Source organism: Sus scrofa, chromosome 14, assembly GCF_054392235.1.
Source record: "Sus scrofa isolate SSC_HxYL_T2T_F1_AM1 chromosome 14, Sscrofa_HxYL_maternal_Yorkshire_Landrace_v2.0, whole genome shotgun sequence".
Taxonomy (NCBI): domain Eukaryota; kingdom Metazoa; phylum Chordata; class Mammalia; order Artiodactyla; family Suidae; genus Sus; species Sus scrofa.
Genome location: NC_139396.1, coordinates 158,887,427 through 158,899,836, shown reverse-complemented (window position 1 = coordinate 158,899,836; position 12,410 = coordinate 158,887,427). Strand labels below are relative to the sequence as shown.

Genomic DNA, 12,410 nt, shown 5'->3' with positions numbered 1-12,410 from the left:
GCAAACCTACGTTATCAGCGTAGAGATGTCACCTTGGTCCTCCCTCGTCATGAGTCCGACGCTCAGAGCCTAAGAGTGAATTCTGCACGGCTCTGGAAACCGGCCCCTTCCCAGTCACCCTCGGTGCCCCAACGGCCACCCGAGCGGGTGCGCTCAGTCCTTTCGGGCAGGGGTAGCGGATGTGAAACATCCACGCTGCCTCATCCACGTGGGCAGAAGAACCCTGCGGGGACCGTAGGCACAAGAGAACGTGGCACGGCAGTGGGCCTACTTAGGAGGCGGCAGGTGCGTTTCCCCCGCTGGCGACACAGCCCATCTCAAGGCCTCGGGGCCGGGTTCCCAGCAGATGCTCACCCCAACTCTCGTGCTGTTACTGAACTGCCAGGGGTCACGCCACACCAGCCCTCCTGCGTTACTGTGACCAAGAGACCCTCCTCCCGTGCGCCTGAACCCAGGGGTCAGCTGCCAGGCGGGCCGCAGCCCCGGCCCGCAAAGGACCCAGCGCCACGCTGGGCTTCACCCCAAACCTCTGCTGGCCTGAGCTCCCACACGAACGGCCCTCCTCGAGGCCGGCTACACGACTCCCCCGACGCGGACCTGCCCCAGCCCGGGCTCAGAGGGGCTGCGGGAACCCATCCTCACCAGGCATGATGACCTCCGGGAACCCCGTCTTGCGAGCCACGGCGGTGGTCCTGTCCACGAGGTGAGGAAAGTCTTTCCTAATCTGATGGATGTCTCCCGGGAGCAATTTCAGGGTCACCCACAGACCTGGAAGGACAGGCAGCGGAGAGTCAGGTCCCACCTTGTACACTGTGAATATCGTGTGCCTCTCTGGGAGTTTTCAGGAGGTTCCGTTGGGACGCAGCGGAAAGGAACTGGACGAGTGTCCGTGAGGACCCAGGTTCGAGCCCTGCCCCCCCCCCCCCCCAGTGGGTGAAGGATCCAGCGTGGCTGCGAGCTGCGGTGCAGGTCAGAGATGTGGCTCGGATCCTGCGTTGCTGTGGCTGTGGCGTAGGCCGGCAGCTGTAGCTCTGACTTGACTCCCAGCCTGGAGCTCCCACCTGCTACAGGTGCGGCCCCTAAAAAGCAAAAATAAATAAACAAATAAATGAACATGGATAGAAGTTTTCACAAAAACAATTTTGACGAATGAGCAGCTTTTTAAGGTTTTTTTTTTTTTTTGGTCTTTTTGTCTTTTTTTCTTTTTTAGGGCCTCAGGGCATATGGAGGTTCCCAGGCTAAGGGGTGAATCGGAACCGTAGCCGCCGGCCTAGGCCACAGCCACAGCAACACCAGATCTGAGCGGCGTCTGCGACCTACACCACAGCTCATGGATACACTGACCCTTAACCCACTGAGCAAGGCCAGGGATCAAACCTACGTCCTCATGGATATTAGTCAGATTCGCTTCTGCTGCGCCACAATGGGAACTCCAGATTTTTATTAGAGTTGTTTTACAATGCTGTACAGTAACGTGGCCCAGTCACTCACACACACACACACACACACACACACACCCTTTCTTATGTTATCTGCCATCATGGTCTATCCCAAGAGAATGAGAAGCTTTTAATACAACGCCTTAAAAGAAAGCATGGGTATGGAATTCCTGTCGTGGCTCAGCAGTAACGAACCCCACTAGTATCCATGAGGACGTGGGTTCAATCCCTGGCCTCGCTCAGTGGGTTAAGGATCTGGCGTTGCTGTGGCTGTGGTGTAGGCTGGCAGCTACAGCTCTGAGTAGACCCTTCGCCTGGGAATGTGCCTATGCTGCGGATACAGCCCTCAAAGGCCAAAAAAAAAGAAAAAGAAAAAAGCAAGCAAGCAGGGGTGGATGAGCAAGGGAGGAGGGGCCGGGGGAAGGTGCCTGACACAGGGGAGCGGCCGCATCTCAAGAGCTGAGATGCGACGCCCACACGGAGCAGCCTAACACGTGCTATTTACGTGTTACCTCTGCCTGCACCCGTGACTGTTTTGCGCTGATACACATTTAAGATAAATGAGAAGGCAGCATTTTTCTGGGAGTGGACTGAGAAGACTACCATTTTCTGGGCTCCGAAGGGTGACAGCAGAGGAAAATTTGGGAGGTAAATTCGAAGCTTCGTGAACCCATAAACGTACCCAGGGCAACTGCACCTGCCCTGGATGCAGTTCTGCACCCACGCTCTGCAGAAGGGGAGCCACACATCATGGGCCGTGGGCCACTCACGGGCAACCTTTGGGCCACCCACACTGGGCCGGTGGCAATCGGGGCAGCCCCGACCCCATTTCCCAATGTCACAGCAAAGGAGGGACAAAAACCCTGGCCACAACCCAGCTCCTTTCTCTGAGGGGGAAAAAGACTTTCAAACCCTCTAAACAAGACTCAAGGATGCCCACAAGAGAGCAAGGTGACCTTCCAGCCCCTTTGAGCCCTGTGTGCCCGGCCACAAAGCTGACTCATTTCGTATCAAATACTCCTGGAGCAGCCATCAAACAGTAAGAGGGAAGAACAAGCCAAAGCAAGCTGACAACAAAATCACAGTCAGGAGACCAAGCAGTGTCTTCAGCCCTTTCCGTGGTTTTCAAGGACAGCGCCTCCCTCCTGGGGGATAGGGAGGTTGTCCCCGTCCCGGGGCAGGTCGGGGTCTCCATCCTTGAGACCTGGGGGCCTGGCCTGCCTGCTCCCCGCTCACTAGCTCTGCGGGACCCCACCTGCCCATCTGAACATGACAGTACCTGCTCTCACTTACACGACTACCGTGTGAGTGTGCGCGGGCACATGTGTGCGTCTGTCCAGCTGGCCCGCCTCTGGATATGTGCTCCTGGGGACCACTCCCCACTGCCCAGCTCAGCACCCTGCCCTCAGGACAACCTCGGCTGCACCGAGCAAACATGTCGATGGAACCCTAAACTAGGCTGAAGCCTGCAGACAGTCCGAGGAGACAGGCCGTGTCCCCCTCGGTCCCCTCCTCTGCTCCTGACTGCGACGTGGTGGGGCACCCCTGAGGGAAGCGGGAAGCTGCACCAGGCCAGGCCCCACCAACCTGGCAGCCAGCTCTGTGCTGCATTCAAGGGCCGTGGCCCTTAGCTCTACCTGCAATGCACTGCAAGGGTCCTGGACAAAGGTCACTCCGTCACGTCCGTTTCCGGGTCACCCTGAGCTAGGGACGTGACTCGAGGGCCTGCGGGTTCAGGAAGACACCAGCGGTCCCTCTGGAAACAGCCAACATTCTTGCGACTTAGTTCTCACTCTGACCTGAGGGCACCCCTTCACCCCCCACCAGGAGTGGAATGAATTGGGGTCGCCTGGCATCAGCCCGTCTCTGTGACACGAGCCTTGGCTAGAGGGTCACGAAGAGTCACAGAGGCGGGGCCTTGGGCCCTCTTTCCAAGCAAATTCCTGCGGGCCTGCTACCAATCACCACTTTTCCAGTGTGACTCTGGAATAAATGTTTATCAAAACTCTGATGACTTTGCGAGGAGAGCTGGAGGGCCTGGGGCCCCGCCCGAGAGTGGCTCCGATCAAACAGCTTAAAGTGGACCTCCCCATGCTTTTCAATTAAAGTGCACATTGGGAGGGCTGGGAATCCACGAGAAGACGGCCCTGGGTCAGCCGAGAATTGCTCTGCCTACAGAGGCCACGATTCATTAACATTTTGGGTTGGGTTGGAGTTTTTGTTGTGCTGTTGTTTTCCAGAGAAAGGGGTGGTGGATGGCAAAAGAAAGTCAAGGGTCTCTTTAGAGCCACAGGAGCAGCTAAGTCCTCTAGAAAATTCTTCAGGCTTGATTCACACACTCCCTTAGAACAACGGGAAATGAATCACGACAATTGTCTCCTGACTGTCTAGTGACATAAGCTAACGAGACAATGAAAAAGGTCTGTGCAGTTCCCATTGTGGCGCAGCGGAAACGAGCTCGGCTAGTATCCATGAGGATGCAGGTTCGATCCCTGGCCTCGATCAGTGGGTTAAGGATCCGGTGTTGCCGTGAGCTGTGGTGTAGGTCGCAGACCCAGCTCAGATCCCATGTTGCTGTGGCTGTGGCATACGCTGGCAGCTACAGCTCCAATTCGACCCCTAGCCTGGGAACCTCCATATGCCACAGGTGCGGCCCTTAAAAAAAAAGAACCAGGTCTAGTCCCCTAAGTTCTGTAGTTAAGTCGGGCTCAAACCAGGGGCTGAGACCTGGATTTTCCCAGTGATGCTAAAAGCAGCCTCAGGTCAGAACGATTCTGAAGGTAACTTCCCCTTGGGCTCGGGGTTGGTGCTTCAGTAAGCCCTGTTTCCTGGCAGCCCTCCTGGCCAGCGGAGTGCCAGCTGTCACCAGCCCGAGGTGATTGATTCATTGCCTCTGCCAACAGAAGGTCAGCTGCTGGGAAACTTGTCAGCGTGGGGTTAGAAACGATGACTGCAAAGCCGGGAGGAGAAATCCCCAAGATTACAAAACAGAGGGGGTCGGTCTGCACAGCGGAGCCCCTTTCTCAGGGGCAGGGGTGGGGGAGCCCCGGAAAACGATGTGGCAGAGGTCGGGTCACCACATTAGCGAGGGGAAACCAGCCAGAGGAAGCGCCCGTGAGGAGGTGGGTTTCTCATCAACTCTGGGCTCTCTCCAAACATTTCACTGCATCCTTGTCAGTCTTCTTGGCTCATCCAGGAGGCCGGCTCTCAGCAGGGCTCACAAAGGCGATCAGCAAGAAAACCCTGCTGGGCTGTATATTCATCAGGGACAGTGGGGACCCAGCCTCATCCAACACTGCGAGCTCCTCCTCATCAGCGTTGCCGCCGCCACCACCACCAGCACCCCCAGCGTCACCATTATCATCCTCATCAGTGTCACTGTTGTCAGCATCATCATCACCACCGCTGCCATCATCATCAGCCATCACCATTTCCAACACTCTCACAACCACCATCATCAGGGGCACCACCATCATCAGGGGCACCAGTACCGCCACCATCAGGGGTACCAGTACCGCCACCATCAGGGGCACCGGTACCGCCACCATCAGGGGTACCGGTGCCGCCATTCATCAGGGGTACCGGTGCCACCATCATCAGGGGTACCGGTGCCACCATTCACCAGGGGTACCGGTGCCACCATTCACCAGGGGTACCAGTACCACCATTCATCAGAGGTACCGGCACCACCATCATCAGGGGTACCGGCACCACCATCATCGGGGGTACCAGTACCACCACTCATCAGGGGTACCAGTGCCACCATTCATCAGGGCTACCAGTGCCACCATTTCATCAGGGGTACCAGCACCACCATCATCGGGGTACCAGTACCGCCATCATCAGGGGTACCAGTACCACCACTCATCAGGGGTACCAGTACCACCACTCATCAGGGGTACCAGTGCCACCACTCATCAGGGGTACCAGTGCCACCATCATCATCAGGGGTACCAGTACCACCATCATCAGGAGTACCAGCACCACCATTCATAGGGGTACCAGCGCCACCATTTCATCAGGGGTACCAGTGCCACCATCATCATCAGGGGTACCAGTGCCACCACCATCATCAGGGGTACCAGTACCACCACCATCATCAGGAGTACCAGTACCACCATCATCATCAGGGGTACCAGCACCACCATCATCAGGAGTACCAGCACCACCATTTCATCAGGGGTACCAGTACCACCATCATCATCAGGGGTACCAGTGCCACCATCATCATCAGGGGTACCAGTGCCACCATTTCATCAGGGGTACCAGTGCCACCATTTCATCAGGGGTACCAGTGCCACCATTTCATCAGGGGTACCAGTACCACCACCATCATCAGGAGTACCAGTACCACCATGGCCACCACCATCCCCATCAGTATCACTGTCATCACCACCATCAACATCCTCACCACCACCACCACCACCACCACCACATGGTTGTCACCATCACCAGCATCATCCATCCCCATTTTCATCATCACCCCACCCCCACCATCACCACCACTGTCATCATCACGTCACTCTCATCAATCTGCACCGCCATCACCACCACTGTCACGAGTATCATCAAACTAAATTCGAAGCACACGGCACTGCCCCCCGATCACGTAAACGGACATTAGAGCAACGAAACGGTACAATACATACCCTGGCCCTTGTGGTTGACTTCTTTGGCAGCGATGACTTTGTTTATAACAGTCTGAAGGAAATCGTTCTCCCCTGCCACCCTGGGTGAGAAACGGGGTGACATGTTCAGAGGCTTGTGTCGAAGGGCGTCGTCCAACGCGAGCCTGGAGGGCACGGGACGACCAAGACCACAGGAGACAAAGGGGCACCGAGACCCGGAGGTCACGGGAACAAGGGCACACAAGAGACCATCACCACCGAGTGCGAGAGCGTCATCATGAGTCGACGCACGACAAAGGACAAGGATAGGTGACAAGGGAGACACAGGGAAGAGCATTGATCAGGAAAATGCCGCATCACACAGGAGAAGTAAAGCAAACGAGGGCGACCCGATCCCCAGAGACACACGTGCGCCAGGGCGCCACTCCTGTCCCTCAGGCAGTTTTGTTTTCTGGCTGCACCCGCGGCACAGGGAAGTTCCCGGGCCAGGGGGGCATCTGGGCTGCAGCTGTGACCTACGCCACAGCCGTGGCCATGCCAGATCTGTAGCCCACTGTGCCGGGCTAGGGGTCAAACCCGACCGGAGCTGCCGCAGTCGGATTCTTAACCCACTGTGCCACAGCGGGAACTCCTGTCAGATAACTTTTAAAAAGGGAAGGTATCTTAAAATAACGAGGGCAGCTTTGGGTCCCAAGGAATGCTTATGACCATTTCTTTGAATAATTCTTGACCCAGGCATAGGTCAAGGGGCGAGTGCTTTGAAGGGAAAAACAAAATCAGACAATAAAAAGACCCCTCTGACCGAACTGCTAAAGAAGCTTGGGGAGCACACACTCTACTCTCTGAGACGAGGTACTCGGTGTAGCCGAGAACAGTTAAATGTGGAAAGAATGGGACCAACTTCAGAGCACACAACTACCAGGTCTGAAAAGTAAAACTGGGACACCATCGGGAACATAAACCATCAGTGCTGTGCGGACTCGTGGATCCGGAGCTTTTAATAGAAGCCACACCAGGACCAAAAGAATAAATACAAACAGGTGACATGTGCAAAGAGAAACCCCAGGGAGCAGAGCCAGGCACGAGAGCTCATAAGCAAGAAAGGATACGTCATGGACATAGGGGTTAAAATTACTTCTGGAGGAGGTCCTGTCGTGGCGCAGTGGTTAACGAATCCGACTAGGAACCATGAGGTTGCGGGTTCGATCCCTGGCCTTGCTCAGTGGGTTGGGGATCCGGCGTTGCCGTGAGCTGTGGTGTAGGTTGCAGATGTGGCTTGGATCCCGCGTAACTGTGGCTGTGGTGTAAGCCGGTGGCTACAGCTCCGATTCGACCCCTAGGCTGGGAATCTCCACATGCCACGGGAGCGGCCCTAGAAAAGGCAAAAAGACAATCGAATAAAATAAAAATAAAAAATAAAATAAAATAAAATTACTTCTGGAAACAAGGACAAGTGCTATTTGTCACTCGAGCCCACATTACTCCAGAGAGCTGAAGGCTGTTTTAATTTACTTGAGCAAGTTAACAAAGAGAGAGAGAGAGAGAGAAATGAACACTGTGCTTCCTGCCCTAAAACTTATCCTGTGATATCATAAATCAGTTCTAATGGAGCGAAAAATGGGTTCATTAGCCCGGCATTTCCCAAAGAACTAGTTTCCCTGCTCCTTTGGCTTTTTTCAAAGCATGCTTCTCTGTGGTTTCACACACGGAAAGTATTAATCTGTGTATCAGTCTTCCTTTAACGGAGCAAGGAGTCACAAATTACGACGAGCTGAACATGGAATCATATTTTTAAGGTGGACATTTCACCAAAGGGCAGAAAAAGACGGCAGAAAATATGCCCTCTGGAGGCGCTCAGCAGGCATCCCAGGGAAATTGAGGTTAGTGATTCTAAAACTAACAGCCACCCCCCCTCGCTTTTCAAACCACAACCCAGGCGGGTTTTTTTTCCCTTGACTTTTCCCCGAAGACATTAGGAGGCAACAGGTAATTTCAACACAGTGGTCCACTGGGGACCATCAGGAAAGGCGGCGGTCTAACACCGAAAACGGCATTCAGATTAGCCCTGGGCTGCGTGTTTCTTCTCATGCACGGCTGGACCCTAGCATTTTAGAATGATGTATTTTATGTACTCCCTCAAAGTCTGCCCATGTTCAAGATGATATTCCCCTTGTTTACGGAAGAAACTTCCAGATTCTGCAGAACTGAGCCCCCTTTGTAACTGTCCTCACCGGGCAGGCATGCAAAGCACCAGGCTCCAACAGACCGAGCCGTGACCACAGAAACGCACGCTGTCTGCACCGACCCACGTGGCAGCCACGAGCCACCTGCAGTGCGGAAGGCTTCCAATGGGACTCGTGTGATGGAAGAACTAAATATTTAAGTTTCAGGAATTTAAAGAGCCACATGTAGCTAGTGGCTCCCACGTCAGACAGAGGAATACAGCTAAAGCAATGAGGCCACAAAAAGCCTTTGCCTCCAGTCGTGTGGTGAGAAACAAAACACTGCACCCCAATTTCAAGCACACGAATGCAGGGTTTTCTGTTGCTCTCATGTCGAGGGGAGTATAAAAATTCCTACCGAGCCACGGTTCCGGATGCTCTCACACCGGATTCCAGGCCTGCCAAGAAACCCACTCCATTCCCCCTTGAATGAGTGGTCCTCAAGCCTCGGGCTGGGGGGGCATTCCATCTGGCAGAACCAGGGGTGCAGAAGGACACCGAGCTCACGGCTCCTGCGGCACCCCGCCCAGGACGGGAGTCTCCCCAGCTCCCAGTAGGGTCACCAGACGCCGCATGCCCTCAGCCAATACCCGAAAGCAACACAAACTGTCTAAAACGCAATTCGGTTTCAACCTGGAACCACGTAGGGAGAAAGAGAAATGAGGAGAAAGGACAGAATGCCAGGCCCTACGCCAGGTCGTTCTCACTCGACTTGTCACTTGGTCTTCTAAGATTTCACAGGCACAGGAGAAAGCCGCCGCTGGCAATTAACCTAAAGCGCTCCAACTCCCCTCCTCTCTCTGCCTCCGTCTAAGGTGTTCGGGTGCCCTTGAAGGGACCACAGCGCCGTATTCAGCTGCCTCCCGGCTTTCACCTCCAGGGAAATAACACCAAGTCTTTCAACCTTTTCCACGGGATCTACCTTCAAATCAGAGAATCGATTTAATGCATCTCCTCCAAGGGCTTTGCGAGCTGCCACACCTCTCTACAGACGTCAGGTCAGAACTAGACAAACCATAAAAGCAGCAGAGCACCGACATCGTCCACCCTAAACAACACACAGACAGCAAAATCCCCTGTGCGACTTCTCACCTGACACAAGAATTCACTTTCCTTGTGTGTGGGTTTGTTTGTTTTTTTTTCCGCTTAAAAACAGCAACTTCCTGTGAGGAAGCTGAAAGTCTTGTGTTTTGAAAATGTGAACAGCTACTAGAATAAATCAATTATGTCAAGAGACATTCCTGCTCAGGGTAGAACTGTAATTCTGCATGTTCCACGTGGTGCGGCACTTCGGGGATCACATCTAAACATCTTCTGCTGGCAAGAAAATAAACTTTTTTCTCTTTGGGTAGCGCCCGTGCCGTGTGGAAGTTCCCCAGGCCAGGGATCGAACCTGCGCCCCAGCAGCGACCTGACCTGCTGCAGTGACAATGCCAGGCCCTTAACCCCTGTGCCACAGGGGAACTCCAAGACCATAAATTTTAACCTGGGTTTCCTGCGACTACAAAAATGTCGTGCCCTATAAGAAGCAGCTAAATAGATGTTTTAAAATAATTCCTATTTGTGTGGAATCTAAAAACTTTATAAAGGCAATTATTACAAAACATACATTTTCCACATGCTATCTGGTAAAGTCTTTTGCTCCATACTTACGGCTGAAACGGGATGAAATGCTGTTTGTCTTCGTCATCGACTTTTCCATTTATGATATCAGTCACGTCCATCACTGGGGACAAGAAAAGAGATGGTTCTGCTTAAACGCCATCATCGTAGAAAAGGAACCAAGGAACATCAGCACGTCTTGTGACAAAACAACACGCAGAACGTGTCTGCTGGAACTTTTTCATATTCAAGTTTAGTTTCATGTTTGAAAGACAAATTAAGTTATCTGAAAACGCTGGCCCGAAGGGGGCTGAGACTTAAACAGCAAAGTTCCACTGAATAACTCCCTTGGCCTGGTATCTGATTGGGACTGATTGAAATGCACGTGGCAAGAGAACTTTGTGCGGTGATGATAAAACAGTCTAACCCAAGGAGCCTCTAGAATGGGGCGAGTGTGATGGAGGAACTGAAACTTTACTTTGATTTCATCCACTTACGCCCTGGGTGGCAGAGGGCCCAGGCCCACGCACTGTTCTGGAGCCTCAAACCTGTCACTGCGCGGTCCCCGAATGCGGAAACAGGAAATCATGTGGCTATGGTTCAGCCACCCCAGGCTGGCACCTGTGGACCCTGTTTCACAAAACACTTGACAGCAAACTGTCACATCCATCGACAGTGCAGCTGAGGAAACTCGGCTCAAAGACATGAAAGAATCTGCCCCACCTCTGGGAGCTAGAAAGTCTCCGCCCCAGCTCTGCCCAACACAGTGAGAAACCCCCCAAAAGAGCCCTAGGGGCGCTGGACAGGTTCTCCATCTCTGCTCAGCCTCCACACCTGACTTCTAAGTGAGCAACAGGCTCACTTATTTCCTTTTACACAATCCCGTCCCTAAGGATGTATATGTTTAAAAGGTGGGACTTCCCGTTGCAGCTCAGTGGTCATGAACCCCGACTAGTATCCATGAGGATGCGGGTTCCATCCCTGGCCTTCCTCAGTGGGTTAAGGATCTGGCGTTATCGTGAGCTGTGGTCTAGGTCACAGATGCAGCTCAGATCTGGCATTGCTGTGGCTGTGGTGTAGGCCGGCAGCTGCAGCTCTAACTTGACCCCTAGCCTGGGAACTTCCATATGCCACAGGTGCAGCCCTAAAGAAAGCGTCTGATCTTTGATTTATTTATTGTCTTTTCTTTTTTTTTTTTTTTTTTTTTGTCTTTTGTCTTTTTAGGGCTGCACCGAGCTCCCCAGATTGTTGTCGAATACACTCTGGGCTGCAAACTGCCGCGTTAGACTGTTTCCCTTTTGTGCTCAAAAGTGCACATCCCAGGATGAAAGGCACTCCCTCGGCCGCAGCTGGCAGGTGGGAAGTGTTCAAGCAGAAAACCCAGGTCTCTGCGTCGTGTCTATAGCAACACACCTGCGCTACAGCTCTAGGAACGCCAGGCGCTCTGGGATTAACACGGGGGGGTCAGAGATCACTGCCCCCTCGACCCCTCTGCCCTCGCCCCACAGCTCAATTTTGCTTTGAACCTAAAACGGCTCTAAAAGCCAAATACATTTCAAAGGGTTCACAGGGAAACAAAACTGGAGTTCTCGCTGGGGTGCCATGGCTCCTGAGCTGGCTGTCAACTTGAACCCGCACAGAGAAGAACTCAGATTTTTTTTTTCTCTCTTGCTGAAAAGCTTATGAGTCAAGCGGCCCCCTGTCCAAGGGGGACATCAGCTCGTGTTCACAGCGAATGCGAGGACCCCGAAAGGCTGAAGGGAGGGAAACGGATTACCGGCCACCCCGAAAGGCCGCCGCAGGCCTGACGTCAGCTTCCTGGTGTGGTTGTCCCTCAGCTCCATGCGACCCACGCGGACGATCTGACACACGAAACTGATTTTCTCTCTTTTCAGGTCTTTGCTTCCGAGGTCCTAGAAACACGAATTTCCGTAAATTATTGTGGAGAACCATTACTCAAGGTAGGTTCAATGGAGACAGACCCTGAAAAGATGGATGGTCAACCAGTTTTTAGCAGGTGACTAAGCTATTCACACGACAGAAAGGGGCTGAACCACAACAGTCAATGAGCATTAAATGAACTTAAGACCCAAGTGTAAGAGGCCTGCTCAAAGGCAATGGAGTCCACCTTTGTCAGGGACCCTGAGGATTCTGAGCAGTTATGTTATCATAGCCAATTACCAAGGGTTACAGGCATCTCAAGGACCCACAGCTGACAGTGATGAGAAGGGAGGGGGGTTCCCGTTGTGACTCAACTAGCATCCATGAGGACATGGGTTGGATCCCTGGCCTCGCTCAGTGGGTCAAGGATCCGGCATTGTCGTGAGTTGTGGTGTAGGTCGCAGATGCGGCTCGCATCCCGCTCTGCTGTGGCTGTGGTGTAGGCCAGCGGCTACCGCTCCAATTTGACCCCTAGCCTGGGAACCTCCATATGCGGCCGGCGCAATCCTAAAAAGACAAATTAAAAAAAAAAAAAGAAAAGAGGTTGGGGGGGGGTCATTAAAACCAGTCACTAGAAT

At 53.3% G+C, this 12,410-nt stretch overlaps 2 protein-coding genes across 15 annotated transcripts in view; one reads left to right on the top strand and one right to left on the bottom strand.

Annotated features, from left to right (window-relative positions):
* DOCK1 (dedicator of cytokinesis 1) overlaps nt 1-12,410 on the bottom strand; it is a 539,709-nt gene that overhangs the window by 443,616 nt on the left and 83,683 nt on the right. For 9 of the 14 annotated variants that reach the window (XR_014827179.1, XR_014827180.1, XR_014827181.1 and 6 more), the window contains exons 10-13: nt 11,669-11,804; nt 9,943-10,015; nt 6,089-6,168; nt 643-768 (exon numbers count right to left, since the gene is read on the bottom strand). Coding sequence is in view for 6 of the 14 variants with exons in the window: in XM_084995916.1 (XP_084852042.1) it covers nt 643-768; nt 6,089-6,168; nt 9,943-10,015; nt 11,669-11,804 (415 nt within the window). In the remaining 8 variants the exon portion in view is untranslated. Of the gene's footprint in view, nt 1-642; nt 769-6,088; nt 6,232-9,942; nt 10,016-11,668; nt 11,805-12,410 lie in introns of all 14 variants that reach the window. The other 5 variants (XR_014827178.1, XR_014827177.1, XM_084995915.1 and 2 more) reach the window with 1 other exon arrangement.
* LOC146397137 (uncharacterized) lies at nt 4,181-7,352 on the top strand. Its single transcript, XM_084995923.1, has 2 exons — nt 4,181-5,041; nt 5,188-7,352. The coding sequence occupies exons 1-2, from the start codon at nt 4,496-4,498 to the stop codon at nt 6,061-6,063; spliced, it is 1,422 nt and encodes a 473-aa protein (XP_084852049.1). The 5' UTR covers nt 4,181-4,495; the 3' UTR covers nt 6,064-7,352.